This window comes from Choloepus didactylus, chromosome 7, assembly GCF_015220235.1.
Source record: "Choloepus didactylus isolate mChoDid1 chromosome 7, mChoDid1.pri, whole genome shotgun sequence".
NCBI classification, from domain to species: Eukaryota; Metazoa; Chordata; class Mammalia; order Pilosa; family Megalonychidae; genus Choloepus; species Choloepus didactylus.
Genome location: NC_051313.1, coordinates 85,345,245 through 85,364,195, shown reverse-complemented (window position 1 = coordinate 85,364,195; position 18,951 = coordinate 85,345,245). Strand labels below are relative to the sequence as shown.

General features: G+C 37.0%; 1 protein-coding gene across 4 annotated transcripts in view; it reads left to right on the top strand.

The window, feature by feature from the left end:
* Positions 1-18,951, top strand: part of ADGRB3 (adhesion G protein-coupled receptor B3) — a 772,638-nt gene that overhangs the window by 334,460 nt on the left and 419,227 nt on the right. For all 4 annotated transcript variants that reach the window (XM_037842636.1, XM_037842635.1, XM_037842634.1 and 1 more), the window contains 2 exons: positions 8,171-8,335; positions 8,777-8,941. In XM_037842636.1, the coding sequence (XP_037698564.1) occupies positions 8,171-8,335; positions 8,777-8,941 (330 nt within the window). The remainder of the gene's footprint in view (positions 1-8,170; positions 8,336-8,776; positions 8,942-18,951) is intronic.

Sequence of the window (18,951 nt, the reverse complement as noted above, 5' to 3'; positions counted from 1 at the left end):
TTGTACATTCATCACCTAAATCAATCCCTGACACCTTCATTAGCACACACACAAAAATAACAAGAATAATAATTAGAGTGAAAAAGAGCAATTGAAGTAAAAAAGAACACTGGGTACCTTTGTCTGTTTGTTTCCTTCCCCTACTTTTCTACACATCCATCCATAAACTAGACAAAGTGGAGTGTGGTCCTTATGGCTTTCCCAATCCCATTGTCACCCCTCATAAGCTACATTTTTATACAACTGTCTTCGAGATTCATGGGTTCTGGGTTGTAGTTTGATAGTTTCAGGTATCCACCACCAGCTACCCCAATTCTTTAGAACCTAAAAAGGGTTGTCTAAAGTGTGCGTAAGAGTGCCCACCTGAGTGATCTCTCGGCTCCTTTTGGAATCTCTCTGCCACTGAAGCTTATTTCATTTCCTTTCACATCCCCCTTTTGGTCAAGAAGATGTTCTCCGTCCCACGATGCCGGGTCTACATTCCTCCCCGGGAGTCATATTCCACGTTGCCAGGGAGATTCACTCCCCTGGGTGTCTGATCCCACGTAGGGGGGAGGGCAGTTATTTCACCTTTCAAGTTGGCTTAGCCAGAGAGAGAGGGCCACATCTGAGCAACAAAGAGGCATTCAGGAGGAGACTCTTAGGCACAAATATAGGGAGACCAAAGCCTCAAGTTTTATAATAATTTACTTTATAGTAATTAACATTTTGGTAATATTTTTTTTTTACTCCATCAACAGTTGGAAACAAAAGGAGCCAATGATTAATATTAAGGCTTGTTCTTCCTTGTTGTACCAGTTTTGGCAATTCTCAATCTGATAAATCTTACATAATAGAGTCCACATAGAGAACAATAATAATAAGTGACAGATTAAAAACTAAAACCAATGAAAGCTCTATTATTGAGAAATAAATGTTTTAAAGTAGATACTGAAATAAGTATAAATGAATTTAGTTACATGATTCAGTGTGAAAACAGAGGTCCACAACTATGAAGACATGGATTAAAGGGCAGCCCCAGTCCTTAATTAGAAATATGTGCTTAGGCATATTCCTCAATTTTCTCATTTATAATAGGAAGCCAATATTCATTACCCTGTCATATCAGAGAACTGATATGTGATTAAAATTAGATAGAAGTACCTTGAAAAGTATAAAACCTTATGTAAACTGGAGAATATTTATCATTCCTTGTATATTCCTTCGAAAGTAAGGGATTTTGGAGGAAATAGGCCAAATAAACCTAGGATATTATGATAACTTTTGAGCTTTGTTTCTTATCTACAGTCTTAATGATAGACTCAAAAGATTTCTTCTGCCAGGTTTGTTCTAGGGGGAAGTATAGATGGGCTTGTGTCAGTGTGTGAGGCTGAGTAGTGTCATACAGGTCAGTCCTGCATTTGAAAAATGCTTTCCTCTCAAGCTAGCACCCGCGTGGAGAGAGGCTGCCAGTTTGTAGCCTTTAGGCATATTTGCATTCTCTTACAGTCCTTAAGAAGGAAAAAATCACCCAAGGATAGGTCCTCAAAAAGACAGCTGGACCCAAGTACCTCTGTTAACTAGAGCGGGAAGCTTCAGGTTTTGTGGACCTAAAATTTTGATCCTCAGCATCTATGGGAGCGTAAACTGACCTGCCTGTGGCCCCTTTGCAGGGAGTCTTTTCTGATGAAGCAGAGTGAGAAAAATGTTAAGCATTTGCTCTGACCTTGGTTCAAAGGTCTTTGTCTCTGGATGAGGATGATATAATTTGAAACTCATATGCTGTCCCGTTAACCTGTTCTTTAACTAATTTGGATTTTACCTTCTTAGACTTCTCATCTATTATATAGCTGTTGGTATTAGTTTTGTGATATGTTAGGTTTTTAGCATTATCCTGGTGCTCTTCAGCTTGTAGCTGAAAATATTTTTAATGGATTGTGTTAACCCTGGCTTGCTTTCTTTCGCTATTTAATATTTTTTTCTCATTTAAACTTTTTCTTTACTTCTTTACCAATTTTTTTTTTTACCATTCTTTGCCTTACCATGATCACTTGCTTCTATTTTTAATTCCATGATCACTTGCTTCTATTTTTAATTCTAATTTTTAAAAGTGATACTGCATTTTAAATTTCCCTCTTATGTAGTTTATTTTAAAATAAAATAAGCAGGAAGCATAGATTTATGCTCTTCAGCATATGCCCAAAGACAGGGTTGAGATATTTTACATTTCAGTCTTGGAACCCTTGTCAGTCCCCTGTGTAGCTCCCAACTCAAGGCAAATCTGAACTCTCCAACTTAGAGTCGCTAAATCAGATAACCTCAAAGCTACGCTCCAGAATCTTCTCCCCGCCAGCTCTTCTCCACCATGTTGAGTCCCTTAACATCCCCCAGTACCCATTCTTACCTTTCTAACAATCCATTCTCTACACAGCAGCAAAATCAACTTTTAAAATGTGAATTATAATTATCATTTCACTTTCCTACTTTAAAATCCTCTCGTGGCTTCCCATTTTACTTAATCACACCACCTACGGGGCTCGATAAAATCTGGCTTCTGCACACCTTCTGAACCCATTCTTTAAGCCAACTTCTCCCTTTCCGTGATCCCCAAGAGCCACAACCTTTTCTTTGTTCCTGAATATACAAAGATTACTTGACCTCAACACTTCTTTTGCGCTTGTGGTAGAGGTTTCCACAAGTCTTCACATGGCTGGCTCCTTCTAGTGGTTCAGGACTCAGCTCTGATTTCTTTTCAAAGAGATCTCACGAAGTATTCTCTATCACATTACCCACTTTTATGACAGTGTCTTTATAACACCTCTAGCTGAAACTCTGGTTTACTCACACAGCCCCCCAGACTATATTCAGTTTCCATTACAACAGAGCTTAGTAGGTCTTCATCACTACTGTTCCCCAGGGTCAGCTAGAACAATGCCAGTCACAGCATAGGTTTGCTACAAATCTTTACTTGGGAATGCATTATGAGACTCCAAAATGGACTATCGAGTGTTTATATTTTCCAGACTTATTGGAGAACCCTTTCCTGACAGAATGCCAAGATGTTAATTAATTGGCTTGCAATAAGAACCAATGGGAACACAGTTTTAGAAACAAACTTTTGGAGATATTGTCAAATTTTTGGGTTTGCAGTGACCCTGGGAGGTATCTCTTAGAAATGTCAGTGGTCTGCTATACACATGGGGTCAGCAGGAGGAGGGGAGAGGTGTGATGGACTCTGCTGTCTCCTACTGAACCAAGTAAAAAGCCAAACTTGGATGCAGGGCTGAAGAAGCAGCAGCTTTATTAACATTTTGATTTCCCAGTTGAGCATCATATAAAAGAAAAATCAGTACCTTCACTTCTTGTAATCCCTACATGGGTGGTTACAGAAAAAGAAACGCTAGGAATATAATATGATAAGTGGTTTTTATTTTTAAATATCTCAACATTTCTCCCTGAAATATAATGCACATATGCACTTGGATAGCCAGTAGGCTGTCATGATTAACATGTCTAACAAAACTCTTAATGTCACCTCCTCAAAACCATTCTTTCCTCCATTCTTTCCTTTACAGTAAAATGACACTACCATTTTTCTGAAAGGTCTTGGGGCTGATGTCCTAAAAAGGACACAACCATTAGTGAATTTGTTTTTCTGTTATTATTTTAGACAATAAATCTAAAAGTAAAAAACAATCCCTCACATTTGGCATTTAAAGAAATTCTTGCATGTATATGTATACATCTTTCTGTCATCTAATCCTTTAAATTCATATATTCCTCTCCTTGAGCTATTTAATCCTTTAAATCAAATTCATATTTGCCCTCTTTCTGACTTCACAGTTTTCCATTTTCTCAATAATTTGGATTTGACACACTGAGGAAATATTGGGTTTTTCCTCTTTTGTTTACTATATATCCATTCAGTTGCTTTCTCCAGTCAATTCTTTGATAATGGTCCAGTTAATGTTCAATAAAAGAAACATCCAGTTTTCATTGTAAAATCAAAACACAAAGTACATCCACTTGATACATCTTCAATTTTATTATTATTTCTTTTTTGTAACTGACTTTGTAAACAAAACTGTTCACATCTAAAATACGGGCTCTGTTGATGTTCAGGGTAGCATTGAACCTCAAATGGCCTCTCAAATCTAATGTTAACTCACTCTTGACCTTTAGCCAAAGCATAGAATGTGTACATTGGCCAAGAACTGCAAAACTAATACTACAGATAAATGAATTTCACATCTTTTTTTAATTTCTAATCCTGATGCAAAAGTCTTCTTGCAGGGCAAATCTGAAGAGCAGAACGTCTCACAAATAGATACTCTCATTTTTCCTAATCTCTTTTCAGCAAGGTCTTTTCTTATTCCTCACAGATAATTCAACTCCCTGTCAAATTAATCTTCTCTCTGAATTACACATTTGACTTGCTCATTCCTGACCCCACATCCTCTTAGCTGGAAAGACATATCCTCTCTTTTTTGCCAGTGAGTGTGCAACTATTACATTCATAAAACACTTATGCAAAGTTTATCTCAAAGAAGAATCCTTAAGGACATCACATATTCCTTTCTAGTAATTCAGTACTTAAATTAGGTTGTTGTCAATTCATCTTTGTTTATGTTTTGCTTTCTGAATGTTCTCAATAATTTGTGTATCTATACATTCTTTTGCCCAATAGATTGTAAAGTGCAGAGCATGAATCTCATTTTTTTAAACCTTTCTCAGAATGTTTAGTTCATGAGGCAAGGTCAAAAAGTGTTATCTTTAAAGAGGAAAATTCTGAAATGAAAAACATGCTCACCTTTGAAGTCAAAAGGAGAGGAAATTGATCATTTATAATGTCCTTTTGATTCATTAGGATTTTCTTTTTGGTCTGGCAAATAGACTACATAGCTAGTAAGATTGTATCAGATACTTTTAATAAAGTGAGATCTTACAGTTTAATGAATGGGATGATTAAATTGGCATTTTGTGATTTTTAATCTCACAAAGTTTATTAAGTACAGCTAGATACCTATAAAACAATCTCTTTTATAATGGCTACATGCAAGGCTAGAAATTAGGTTGAAAGTACTTACACATATTCTGCCCAGCTTTCTCATTTGTTTGAATGGGTTTTCACAGCAATGTTATTTTTGTATCAGAAGTATGAATTTATTGTGAATTTTCTTTCACCTGAAATGAAATTGACTAAGAACTATGGAATGATATTTGAAAAAGTAAATAGCCAAGTGCTAGTGCACTAATTTATACTTTCCAAATCTGTTAAATGTTTTTGTTTGGTTCCTTTGCTCACTTTATTTTACGGCCTATGGGATTATGCCTCTGTCAATACTATCTCCTGCCTAAATTATCCAAATCTCACCATGCTAATCTAACATAATTACTTCTCAAGTAGAGGTGATCTGTTCTCTGATAGATAAACACATTATGTAATATGTTAAGATGTGATTGGCTTTTAAACTTTTATTTACTTATTTATGTACATAAGTCTTCTACTAAATATAAGATTTTTGAGAGTGGGATCTATGTTCTTTTTTTTTTTTTTTGCTTTTTTTTTAAAAGTCAGTTTTCCTGAGGTATATTCACATATCATACAATCATCCATGGTATACAATTAACTCTTCATAGTACCATCACATAGTTGTGCATTCATCACCCCAATCTATTTTTTGAACATTTTTCTTATACCAGAAAAAGTAAAAATAAGAATAAAAAATAAAATAAAAAAGAACACCCAAATCATCCCTATTTTTCATTTAGTTTTTGCCCCCATTTTTCTACTCATCTATCCATACACTGGATAAAGGGAGTGTGATCCACAAGGTTTTCACAATCACACTGTCACCCCTTGTAATCTACATTGTTATACAATCATCTTCAAGAGTCAAGGCTACGGGGTTGGAGTCTGATAGTTTCAGGTATTTACTTCTAGCTATTCCAATACATTAAAACCTAAAAAGGATTATCTATATAGCATGTAAGAGTGCCTGCCAAAGTGACCTCTCAACTCCATTTGGAATATCTCAGCCACTGAAACTTCATTTTGTTTCATTTTGCATCCCTCTTTTGATCAAGAAGATTTTCTCAATACCACAATGTTGGGTCCAGATTCATCCTCGGGAGTCATATCCTGCGTTGCCAGGGAGATTTACAACTCTGGGAGTCAGATCCCATGTAGGGGGGAGGGCAGTGAGTTCACCCACCGAGTTGGCTTAGTTTGAGAGAGAGGGCCACATCTGAGCAACAAAGAGGTACTCAGGGAGAGCCGCTTAGGTACAATTATAACCAGGTTTAGCCTCTCCTTTGCAGTAACGAGCTTCATAAGGGCAAGCCCAAAGATAGAGGGCTCGGTACAACAAAACGCCAGTCCTCATTGTTTGTGACAACGTCAGCAACAATCCAGGTGAGGAAGTCCAACACTTCCACATTTTCTCCCAGCTCCTCAGGGGGGGCCCTACATGTATATTTTTATTCTCTGCCCAAATTACTGTGAGGTGTGTCGCTATTTTACACTAACCTATACAATCCTACCAGGTCTCACTTCCTATTCAAAGGTCCATGTAATTATGGTATTTGAACAAACTGTATGAGTTAAATTGTTTAGGAAATATAGAGCCTGCACAAATAAACATCTCTTTCCTTGGCCTCACATGGAAGTTGAAGTTTTAAAACAGAGTCAGTATTGTCCTTTACCCTTTGGCCCAATTTGCCCTAGTCCTAACCAGATCTGCTTCATTAATATCTCTAATTGAAGTCTGGACTCTTTTTCAGCTTTTTTAACAGTTGCTGTATGCGCTAATACTGGCATTCAGATCTGCCAAACTCTAGCTCTGCGTTTCAGGTGTTCACACAGATACCCAAAGTTCCAGGGATCAATCAGGTTATACACAAAGGGATCAGCATCTCAGAATCTGGAGATAGCCATTACAATTCAGGAATAGATGTGACTGCTGTAAGAGCTTGCAATCTAGGGACCATTACAATAATCACTCCCCTGTTTGGCTGTGCTCTAAGATTCAATTCTGAGTTTACACATTGTAGTTAGTCTTTATGGGTGAGGCATTATAGTGTTTGCCTTTGTTTCTGACGTAGTTCACTCAAAATGCTGTCTACAGGAGGAATCCATATTTTTTTTATTTTTATATCTCCCATAACCCTCATCACAGGGTCTGACTAGGAATAGATTCTCAATAATTATTTGACAGAATAAATTGATAAATGAATCTCAATTTGATTATCTCAAAGACGTGTCATGTTCAACAGTCCATATGCAATTCTCATCACCAGAAACCTGGGAGTCATCTTTATCCTCTCTCTGCTTCAGCTCCTATAGCTAATGCCTCAGGAGATCCTCTCATCATACCTCCTGAGTATTTCTTGAATCTCTCCAGGATTTTCCCTATGCATTGTCTCATCACTCTCTTCTGAAATCCCTTCCTCCTCCACTAGATCTGATCATAACGTCCCCTATTTAAATCCTCCAGTGGCTTCTTAATGATCTGAGGATGATTGCCAAAATCCTTAACACAGCTGACAAAATGCCTACATAATCTTGCCTCTGCCTTTTTTTGCCACTCTCTAGAGTCCATTCACAATGGTCTTCTTCTAGTTCCTGCAAATTGCCATGTTTCCTATGCCAAGGACCTTTGCATTTCCCTTTTCATGGAATATACCCTTATCCTAAGTATTTTCACATCCTTCAGTGCTTGCCTGAAACCTCACTTTTTCAAGGAAGACTCCCCAGACCTTCTATACTATTACCTCATAGTGTCCTGAAATTCTCTTTTGTAGCACTACTTATAATTAATTTATTTCATATGATATTGTTTAACTAATTCTAGATGTTCCTTCCCTAGAATATGATCTCTATGAGGTATTGACCACTGTTTATTTTGTTCACTGCTGTATGTATCTAGCTCCTAGCACAAAGCCTGGCATTTTTGAGTGATCAATAATTACTTGTTTAAGGAATAAGTGAATATAAAGAGATACTGCATAAAAGGAAACAGAGAAGATAAAATAATAGTAGTTCTTTCCAGTAGTAGCCTTCCAATGTATTAATTCAGAGTGAGTTGATTTGGACTCATGGTCAAGCTTCATTATACCATGTACAATGCTTTATGTATAGCCTTCCCTCCTAGAAGATTTATATACACAGGCTCTTTTTCTGCTTTGGTAGTTGATGGACAGTGGCAGGAGTGGAGTTCGTGGAGCCAGTGCTCAGTGACATGCTCCAATGGGACCCAGCAAAGAAGCAGGCAGTGCTCTGCAGCCGCTCATGGGGGCTCTGAATGCAGAGGACCATGGGCAGAAAGCAGAGAGTGCTATAACCCTGAGTGTACAGGTAAGACCTGATTCTTGTATATAAAGGGGGCCTGCCATTTATAAAACATGATAGAGGCATTGAGAGGGTCATGGGATAATCAGGTAATAACTAGGTAGTTCTAGTAAATAAAGCCAATTAGCTCAGAGCTCATTCTACTGTAAGTCTTCTTTATAAAATAAAAAATCCAGGAGGTTCTGAGATTAAATACTGATAAAGTTGTTGAAGTTTAGCACCCAACCTGTTCTTTTTACAAGGAAGGTTCAATTTCCACTTGAAGAGTCTGACAAGACTATATAGACTTCTGTTAATAACAATGTTCTGTATTTGACCAATAAGTCAGATATTTGAGTTACGTTTATTCGTGGTAGTGGCGTAAATAAAAATGAAGGGACAGTATTGTCGCCAGATTTAAAAAGTCTGAAAGCATTGTGTGTTAAACTGCTGCCATATTTCTTTCAGCCAATGGTCAGTGGAATCAGTGGGGTCACTGGAGTGGATGTTCCAAATCCTGCGATGGCGGCTGGGAAAGGCGAATAAGGACTTGCCAGGGTGCAGTGATAACAGGTCAGCAGTGTGAAGGAGCAGGCGAAGAAGTGAGAAGATGCAGTGAGCAGCGATGCCCTGGTGAGAATGAACTCAAATTATCTCTTTGGAGATATTCTGTGATCTGAAAAATAAGCATTAAAAATACTGTCATTGGTTATGGGCAGTACTAATTCAATTGCTATTGATAAGTGACAATTTCCTTGTTTCAGTAATGTAAGGGGCATCTTTTGTTTATGCGTCATAGAATATTTCTGCTATAGGTTTTTTTTTTTTTTAATTCAGTTTTATTGAGATATATTCATATACCAAACAGTCATCCATGGTGTACAATCAACTGTTCACAGTACCATCATATAGTTGTGCATTCATCACCCCAATCTATTTTATATATACATGTATATATATATATATATTTTTTACTGAGATTGTTCAGATACCATACAACTATCCAAAGATCCAAAGTGTACAATCAATTGCCCACGGCACCACCATAAAGCTGTACATCCATCAACACAATTATTTTTTTTTCAATTTTTAGAACATTTTCACTACTCCAGTAAAGAAATAAAGACAAAAAAAGGGAAACTCAGATCCTCCCATACCCCTAACCACGCCTCCCCCCTCCATTATTGATTCATAGTTTTGGTTGCTTAGGTTTTTAAATTATTTGCTGAAAAATGATATTGAGAGACGATAATATGAAGGTAGCCGTACTGAACATAGCAACTCTGAACTTGGTTCAAATTGGTGGAGATACTATTTTTTTTTAAATTTAATGAAATATTTGCTTACTGAGAGTTCCCTTAGATCATATATATTAGTAATACAAAGACTTGAGTATTAGATAGCTAAATGAGATGATAAGGAGTTGATGTTGAAATTTAGAAGCTTTTAAATTCTGCTTCTAATTAATTTCACCTTGATGTGTGCTCTGGTTTGCTAATACTGCCGTTATGCAAAATACCAGAAATGGATTGGCTTTTATAAAGGAGGTTTATTTGGTTACAAATTTACAGTTCTACAGCCATAAAAGTGTCCAAACCAAGTCATAACCATGAGTATACGTTCACTGGAGAAAGGCCATTGGTGTCCAGAAAACCTCTGTTAGCTTGGAAGGCACGTGGCTGGTGTCTGCTTGCTCCCAGGTTGTGTTTCAAAATGGCGTTCTCCAAAATGTCTCTAGGCTTAGCTTCTTGGGGCAGACTCTGGGCTAGTATCTCCAAAGCATCAGCAAAAATCTGCTTTCAATGGCTGTCTCCAAAACGTCTCTCTAAGCTGCAGCACTGAACTCCTTTCCTTCTCTCTGAGCTCTTATAGGGCTCCAGTAATTTAATTAAGACCCTTGCTGAATGGGCAGGGCCACACCTCCATGGAAATAATATAATCAGAATTATCACCTACAGTTGGGTGGGTCAGAACTCCATGGAGACAGCCTAATCCAAAGATTCCAACCTAATCAATACTAATACATCTGTCCCCACAAGATTGCATTAATGAACATGGCGTTTTGGGGGCATAAAACATCTAAACTGGCACATTGTGTGACTTTGGACATCTCTGTTTACTTAACCTTGCCCCATTTTCCACTGTAAAAGGGAAAGTCCTATGAAGAACACCTTTCAAAATAGAACTATAAGATCTTAACTAGTAATGAAAGAATGGAACAGCTACTACATTACAGGATTTTACATACACACATAGAAAAGAATAAAGTGTCAGACATTGCCCAGAGTACAGAAGATCACATATTTTAAAAGATCATTTAAAATAAAAACTCCCTCTTAATCCTGCGTTCATTCCCTAAAATATTATTAGCACATTGAGGACTCAATAAGTAAGTAAAGATCAGGGTTTTTAAATGATACCATATTCAAAATTATTATAAACATACTAGAAAAGGTTGTGAGATGAAATTGTAAAATTTTGCAGCTATGGTATGGAGGAAAGTGCTGAATTTAGAAAATTTGAAGACACAAGTAGAATTCTATCTCTGCTAGTAACTCTTTGTCGACAAGTTTTTTTATCTCTCTGGCTATCTGATTCATGTGTGCAGAGTAGAACTGGCTGGAGGGTTTCTGAGGGTCCTTTTCGCTTAAGAAATCTATGCATTTCTGTCTCTACCCAACATGAATAGTTCAATTTAGGAAAAAAAAAAAAAAAAAGAAAAAGAAATTCTCAGAGCCATCCGGGACATGCAACTTTCTAATTCTCCATCGTTAGAAATCTAAAGACTTATCACACTTTAACATTAAGAATAGCAACAGAAACTGGACTTTAAAAGTAACAATATGTTGGTGGAGTTTTTTAGAACTTAAGAAAAGATCTAAAATTAGTTTTGTTAATGCTTAAAGCTGCATGAATTCAGAATGATGTAATCAGCCTGCAGGATTTTGTTGAGGAAGATACATACGCAGATTAGCACTGTGAAATTCTTCTTATGCTGCCTGAGAATTAGGAAGCATGGAACAAAAACGTTTATTTTGCCCAGGAAGGAATTTCATTAGAACAGTAGGCGTGATTAAATAAGACCCTTTTAATATTAGAAGTTATCTAAACTAGCCTGAGTATACCAAGATTCTTAACTGGTCTTTTAAAACTGTTTTCCATCTGCATATACAAAGGTACGATTTTGCTGCTGCAATTAAATTTACAAAGATTGCCACCTGCTGTTTGGAAAACATTTTGCAAATCTATTTACAAGAAAGATATTGCACTTTAACTGGTAGGTTTGTTTACTGGCTTTCATGATTTCAGGCAGGCTGAAATAATAGATGCTTTGAAAATTACCATATAAAACTAAAAAAATTATTTTAATTATTTGTATTACACTACACATGTTTTAGTATTGACCTTAACAATTTCATTTTACTCTTTTCAATATGATTTGAAAGTACACCAAATAATTTCCAAGGAAATAAATAACGTTTTCAAACAAATTAGTGCTTATACAGGGCAGAAAAATAAGTATACGTACTGAGCAATAGTTTTTGCATATATCCTAATCTTTCCTCTTTATTTAAGTGCAAATTGTACTACTGATCAAAAATTTTATGTGACTGTTAATTTCAAATATGCCTCTGTAGGGTTTAATGTTTTTTATTTAATCAAATAAAAGAGGATATTCTGATTTATCTATCTTTAGCTTTGCAATGTACAGTCACTTCCTCTCCAAATTATTTTATCAAGAGAGCAGGATTTGTAAATAACTCAGTTTTCCATAATGGCTTTGATTTGTATAAGGGAGTTCAAACTGTTCAATTGCCTCTCTGTGGTCAATATGTATTATTTTATGATTTTGAGTATAGTGTTGCTAATTTCAGCCATTATATTGTTCCAAACACACACAATGACAATATAAATTCAGAAAAGTTGCAAATTACGATAACAATCACTAAGGCATTTTTCTTTTTATCAATAACAAAGCCTGAACAAATGTTTCTTTTTAAGTAGTATGTTTTTTCTTATATTATATTTAATTTTTCATCAGGTTTCTGGAAACAACTTGTATTTATTTTTATGCTTCACTTAATTTGGATGCAAAACAAATTAATCAAGTTTGCCAAGAGACCCTATGTTGTCAGGAAGGAGAAATACAATTTGTGCACTACTTTGTGTAGACAATTAATGAAAATAATGATTAATCAACTGGATTTAATCAAAAACTTCTGTGATGTTTACTAAAAATGGAAGATCAAGATTAGACTGTTTCGTTATTGGCAAATAAATAAGAGTGAAATACATCATTCACCAAAAATAAGATAATGTGTCTTATGAAGAAAAGAAAATTGGAGGGATGAAAATATTATATTTTCAAACAATACTGCTAACTGGGAAATGGAGTAGCAGCAGAGTCGATAGTTAAGTTATCTAATTCTTACATTGGTTAAGGTCACCAAAAAAGGATTTCAGTGTTCTCAGCCTTATGGTGCCTCCTCAGGCTTTGAGGATTAAAGGTGGTAGAATGCTAATAGTGCCCCAGAGTTACGTTGTTACATGTGAAAACATACTATTTTAAGTTTCTTTTGTTTGTTTATCTCTTTTCCCACTGTTTTCATGTTCAAAATCATTCAGAAGCAGATGTTACTGATTGATTGGCCCAGATTAACCTTCAGGCTTCCTGGGGACCTTCTTGCTCTAACTCCGGGGAAGGGGCTGGCTATTCCTGTAACTCCCATCCTAGGCCACATTACTCTTTAGACATGAACTGGTAAATTGGAATCTACCATTCTCAGATAGATGTGAAACCTAATTCATACATGAAATTCCCTGCTCAGAACCACAGTTTCTTTATCTACAAATGGTGAGTGAAGTCTGCAAGTTGAATGTGTCAGAGAAAAATATCTGAAGTAACATAGCCATATCATACATGTACACAGTAATAGCAATTTAGACCAGTGATGTGACATTTAGTGTGACTTTCCAAATATTCATACCAAAAGAGAGGAGCAGGAGAGTTTATAATCCAAAACCTGCCTCATAATGCGTTTTATATTAGAATTTGGTGTCCTGTAATATAACAAAATCACTTTGTGAGGGACCCCTCTTAGGAGAAATGTTATTTTGGAAGTGAGTGTTCCTTATCTTTGTAAAGTTTGCTTTCCAACAGGAGAGATTCTTGGGAGACCAAGAGAGACTTGCATTTGGCTTTTCATTTGGTTTCTGTGTAATTTCCTTTTAACTTGACTTCTATAGGAAGAAGGAATTACAACACTGACTTACTCTGAGCTTCTCTCCTTCTTTTGGGTACCTCTTCCTCATTGTCTAAAGATGTGCTTGTCAACATTTAGAGTATATAAGAATCACCCAGAGAGAACACAGATTCTGAGCCACCCCCCACCCCCCCACCTCCCAGCCCCCCCCCCCAAGATTCTGATTCCTTAAGTCTAATGGACCTGAGAATTTACATTTCTAACAAGCTTCCAGTTGATCCTGATGACAGGGGGTTTATAACAGATTCAGGGGTAGTTGCTTTTCTTGGGCATCAATTTGGCTTTTTGGGTCTCTATTTTTCCTATTCCATGTAAAGTCAGAGAAAAAAAATGGGGGGTTCATTTGAATATATTTGTAAAGCTATCCAGTGCCAGGACATGGATCATCTGGAGTCCTGCCATCTTCAGCAGCTTTCATCCTGAGCAGTACATTTTCACTTTTTGACAAGACTATTAGCTACTATATACATCTATAGGTATATGGTATTTGGTAGTGGGAGGAGGGGATAGAAAGGAGGAGGAGGAGGTCTTATCTTGCACTGAATAATTTTCTCCTAAGGTCCCAGTTAGAGAAGTTGTGAATAAATTACTATTGGTACAAATACTGTGTCTTTGTTAAACATAATTTTAATAATTCAGGCTTGTTTTCTAAATTGTGTGAACCACTCCATTATAAGGCTAAATAAACATAATCCTTACTAGAAACACGAATATGTCAGTATGGAATTTACAGTTTTTTTTCCTAAAGGGAAAAAAATTCATAATATTCTACCTTGGGATATCCGCATACAAGTTGACACCTGCTTTACCTTTTTCATTCCAAACTGCAAGGTTAATTAATCACAGGTATTACTTTTAAAAAGCTTCTATTCCAGTAGAGTCTCTTTTATTTTATGCTATCAGATGTTATGTGTATGCCTTCTGACCTTTTAAGTAATTATATTAGTATCTGTTCTATTCTTAGGAAATTTACATCAAATATTTTCTCTTAATATTTCTGGATATAAGCAAATAATGTCACATTGAAGTGTTCATACCTATTGACCTAAAACCAACTACTGAATTCAGTATTGACAGTAGGTGGCAGTAGGTAATGATTTTTCATCTTAAATGTTCTATTTGTTCTTGCCAAGTTACCTCAGATACATTCTAAAAAGTAGAGAAATAAATTAGAACTAGAGGACATCCATAGGTGAGAGAGACCACCCCTTGCTTAATATATACCTAAAATAACATCCAATCCTCTCAAAACTTGTGGGTTTTATTGTTACCCCATTCTGCAACTCTAGAGCATTTATCTATCAGATAAATTTGGAAGGTAGAATTACAGAAGAACCACTGAGGTCTAAAAGAATCCATGTATATACCAGATAATATGACATGTCCATTGTTCAAACCTGTTGCTGTGGGTTGATTATTATTATAATTTGTCTGATCAAATTGCTCATCAGATGTGCCTTTGGGAAAACTCTCACAGCCATGGTAGAAACTGAAAAAGCAATTCTTTATAATCTTGTATTACCCTTGTTCAATTTAGAAATATTGGGCAACACACTGATCTTTCTGAAATGGAAATAGAAAATTTAAGCAGAAATTTTTGACAATTTTTTAATTCTTCCTTTTATCTCATGTTGTTCTTATAGTAAAAATAAGCATAAATTTTAGTAACCATTTTCTCATTTTTTTAATTAAGAAAATTAAAATTAATGCAATTAGTAAAATTCCTTTTTTGTTTGTGTTTACCAAGGCACTAAATCTGGATGTTAGTCATTGATGTTTCTTATCCCCACTTATTTCCATCTCTTGTTCACTTACATGGGAATGGCTTTAAGATACTCCACCTGGCACTGTTCTCTTTGATTGCTATAATCTCATTCTTCAACTGCTACCTCTGTGAGGAGTCACCCGCAAATCCAGAAGGTATATTGGAAATTCCTGATAATACCTTCCTAAAAGCCTGATGTCTACTCACACTGTGTGTGCCCAGGGAAGCTTTCTCTCTGACCACCAAAGTCTTTGGTGTCATCTGGAGTGGTTCGTCATTCTGACCAGTCCCTTTCTGTGTGATGAATTCTACTTCCATCATGTTTCTCTCCTGTGTGCCCCTTTCTTTTGCCCCTCACACCATCTACTAATGGGAGAGGGGTAGTACAAGCATAAGAGCCTGGGATTTGAAGATAAATAAAATTGTGTTTGAATTTCACCTCATCACTAAGTTATATATATAAAATGGGGACAATGATATGTACCTCAGGGAATTGTTTCAAGGTTAAGTGGCAGTTTAGACCCTCCTTGTCCATTACCTGTATTATTGCAACAACCACCTTCTCTAATCTCTTCCACACAAGTGTATCTGATTACTCACCCTCATTCATGGCCCTAATCATGTGACTCACTTGCTCAAACACTTTCCATTGCTTTTCAGTACTTGTCAAATTAAATGCATGCTGAGATCCCTGGTATTCTAGTATCCCCGGGTGTATTAGTTAGGGTTCTCTGGGGAAATAGAACCAACAGGAGATATCTGTAAATATGAGATTTTATTAAAGTGTCTTATGTTACTGTGGAGATGCTGGTTTGGAGATAGTATGTCCCCTACAAAAGTCATGATCTTTTAACCCAATCTCGTTGGATGCAGCCTTTTGATTGTTTCTGTGGACATGTGACTCACCCAACTGTGGGTGATACCTTTGATTAAATTATTTCCATGGAGATGTAGACCCTGCCCACTTAGGGTGGGTTTTGATTGGTTCACTGGGGTACTTAAGAGAACTCAAGAGCTGACCCAGACACTGGCTGATGCTTAGAGGAGCTTGGAGATACAGACAGAAGGATGTCTGGAGACGCTAAGCTAAGAGATGAAGCCCAGAGTTTGCCCTGGAGAAGTTAAGAGAGGACCCCCAGATGCTTAGAGATAAATACCCTGGGAGAGAGCAGCAAAGACACAGGAGCTGAGAGACAGGAACGAAGACCGAAGCCCGGAGACATTTTGGAGAAAGCCATTTTGAAACACTACCCAGGAGCAAAGGACCAGCAGATGCCAGCCACATGCCTTCCCAGCTGACAGAGGTGTTCTGGATGCCATCAGCTATTCTTCAGTGAAAGTATCCTCTTGTTGATGCCTTAGCTTGAATACTTTTATGGCCCCTGAGCTGTAAATTTGTAATGAAATAAACCCCTTTATAAAAGCCAATCCATTTCTAGTATTTTGCATAACGGCAGCATTAGCAAACTGAAACAGGCAGGATGAATGAGTCCAAATCCCATAGGGCAGGGTGCTTGAGTCCAAATTCTGTAGGGCAGGGAGCGAGCCGACAACTCCGATGAAGTTCTTCAAAGAACTCCCTAGGAGAGGCTGGCTGGCTGAAGTGTAAGTTCTCTCTCTTCTCCTTTAAAAGTCTTCAACTGATTGGATTAAATCCAGCTGATTGAATTATCTCATTGCAAAAGACACTCCCTTCTTTGCTGTAATCAGCCACAGATGCAATCAATTGACTGATGATTTAATAAACCAGCTTTCTGGTTTATTAACCAGCCACAAATGTCCTTGCAGTAACAGGCCAGTGCTTGTTTGAGCAGACACCTGGGCACCGTTACATGGCCAAGTTGACACAAGAACCTAACCATCATATTGCGATTCTAGAATCCCCATCTATCAGCTCCACTAGCTTTCCAAGGTTATCACCTCTACTCATTTATATTTTTATATATAAAGTACAGATCCTGTTTCTGGTTTCTGGATACATGGATCCATGTTCTCTCTTCATGCTGTGGCTTGTGTTGTTCGCCTGGACTCCCTTAGTGTTCCCACCCTCCTCCATCTTCATCTGCTAAAATGAGTGCATCTTTAAAAGCACATTCACTAAATGCTATCTCCTCTCTTAACCATTGTTTTTCTTTCACAATCTCATAAGTGCTGTCTCTTCTTTGTACTCCTGTAAAACCTACTCAATTTTGCCAGATTCTCTGCCATTTTAAAACAAGGGTCACCTTCTTCCAGTTTGCAATGACACATTTGTCATTTCTTTCTAAGACCTCATCAGAAGTACGTTTAGCATCCGTATTTCTACCAACAGTCTCTTCAAAGCAATCTAGGCCTTTTCTGTCAAGCTCCTCACAATTCTTCCAGAATCTCCCCTTTATCCATTTATAAAGCCATTCCAGCATTTTTGGTATTTGCAAATCACAGCACCCCACAGTCCTGGTACCAAAATCTGTTTCAGTTTGCTAAAGCTGCCAGAATGCAATATACCAAAAATGAACTGGCTTTTAACAATGGAATTGATTAACTTACAATTTACAGTTCTTAGGCCATGAAAATGTCCAAATTAAGGCATCAACAGGATGATGCCTAGACGCTGAAGAAAGGTTGCTGGCATCTGGGACACCTCTTTCACATGGGAAGGCACATGGCCAGCGTCTGCTGGTCCTTCTCTTCCAGGTTTCGTTGCTTTCAGCTTCTGGCTTCAGTGGCTTCCTCCCTCAGCTCCTTTGGGAGTTTTTTCTCCCTTAGCTCTCTCTCATGAAGGACTCCAGTAAAAGGATTAAGACCCACCTTGAATGGGCTAGGTCACATCTCAGTTGAAATAACCTAACCAAAAGGTACCACCCACCATAGGTCTAGACCGCACACACAGGAATGGATTAAAAGTACATTGCCTTTTCTGGGATACATAACAGCTTCCAAACCACCACAGATTTTATCCACTTCATAAGGTTATTATGAGAATTAGATGATTTAAAATATGTAATGCATGTAGAAGAGTGCCTGACTCAGTGACATAAAAATATTGTTGATATAACTTTATGTTCTTTCAGTGTGAGACTGATAAATACCATTTCCTATATATCAATGCTGTTATGAAACATGTTTTATAAACACCCTTTTTTCCCCCTCAGACCCTAGCTGCACCATGGCTCCTTCCTATGAGTAGGATCCACTTCTGAAATTGGAACTGTAAAGTGTTCAAACACAGAGACTATCTATCTTATTTACCTCTGCATCCCTCAGCACATGGAATTGCCAAACCATAGGAATTAATGAATTGCTAGCAAGTGATATTTGAAATGTGGGGTCATGTGTAGGGCATGCTTTTCTTTTTTTCTGCGTGCCAGCTCTACACTTTAGAATCAATTTCTCTTTAATGCTGAAATTCTAGCATATGGGGTGAAAACTAATTTTCCACATCAAATTGATTTAAGCCCTGTATAATTTTTGCTATTTTTAAGAGACAGAAAATCAGTTTGAATAGACAGATTAACAGCTAATCACTAGGTAATTGCTACCTTGTTTTAAGAGAGCATGCTAACTACATACTTGTGACTTCAAGTACAGTTGTATCTTACAAATGAGTTTTTATATCTTTGCCTTAGTGATAG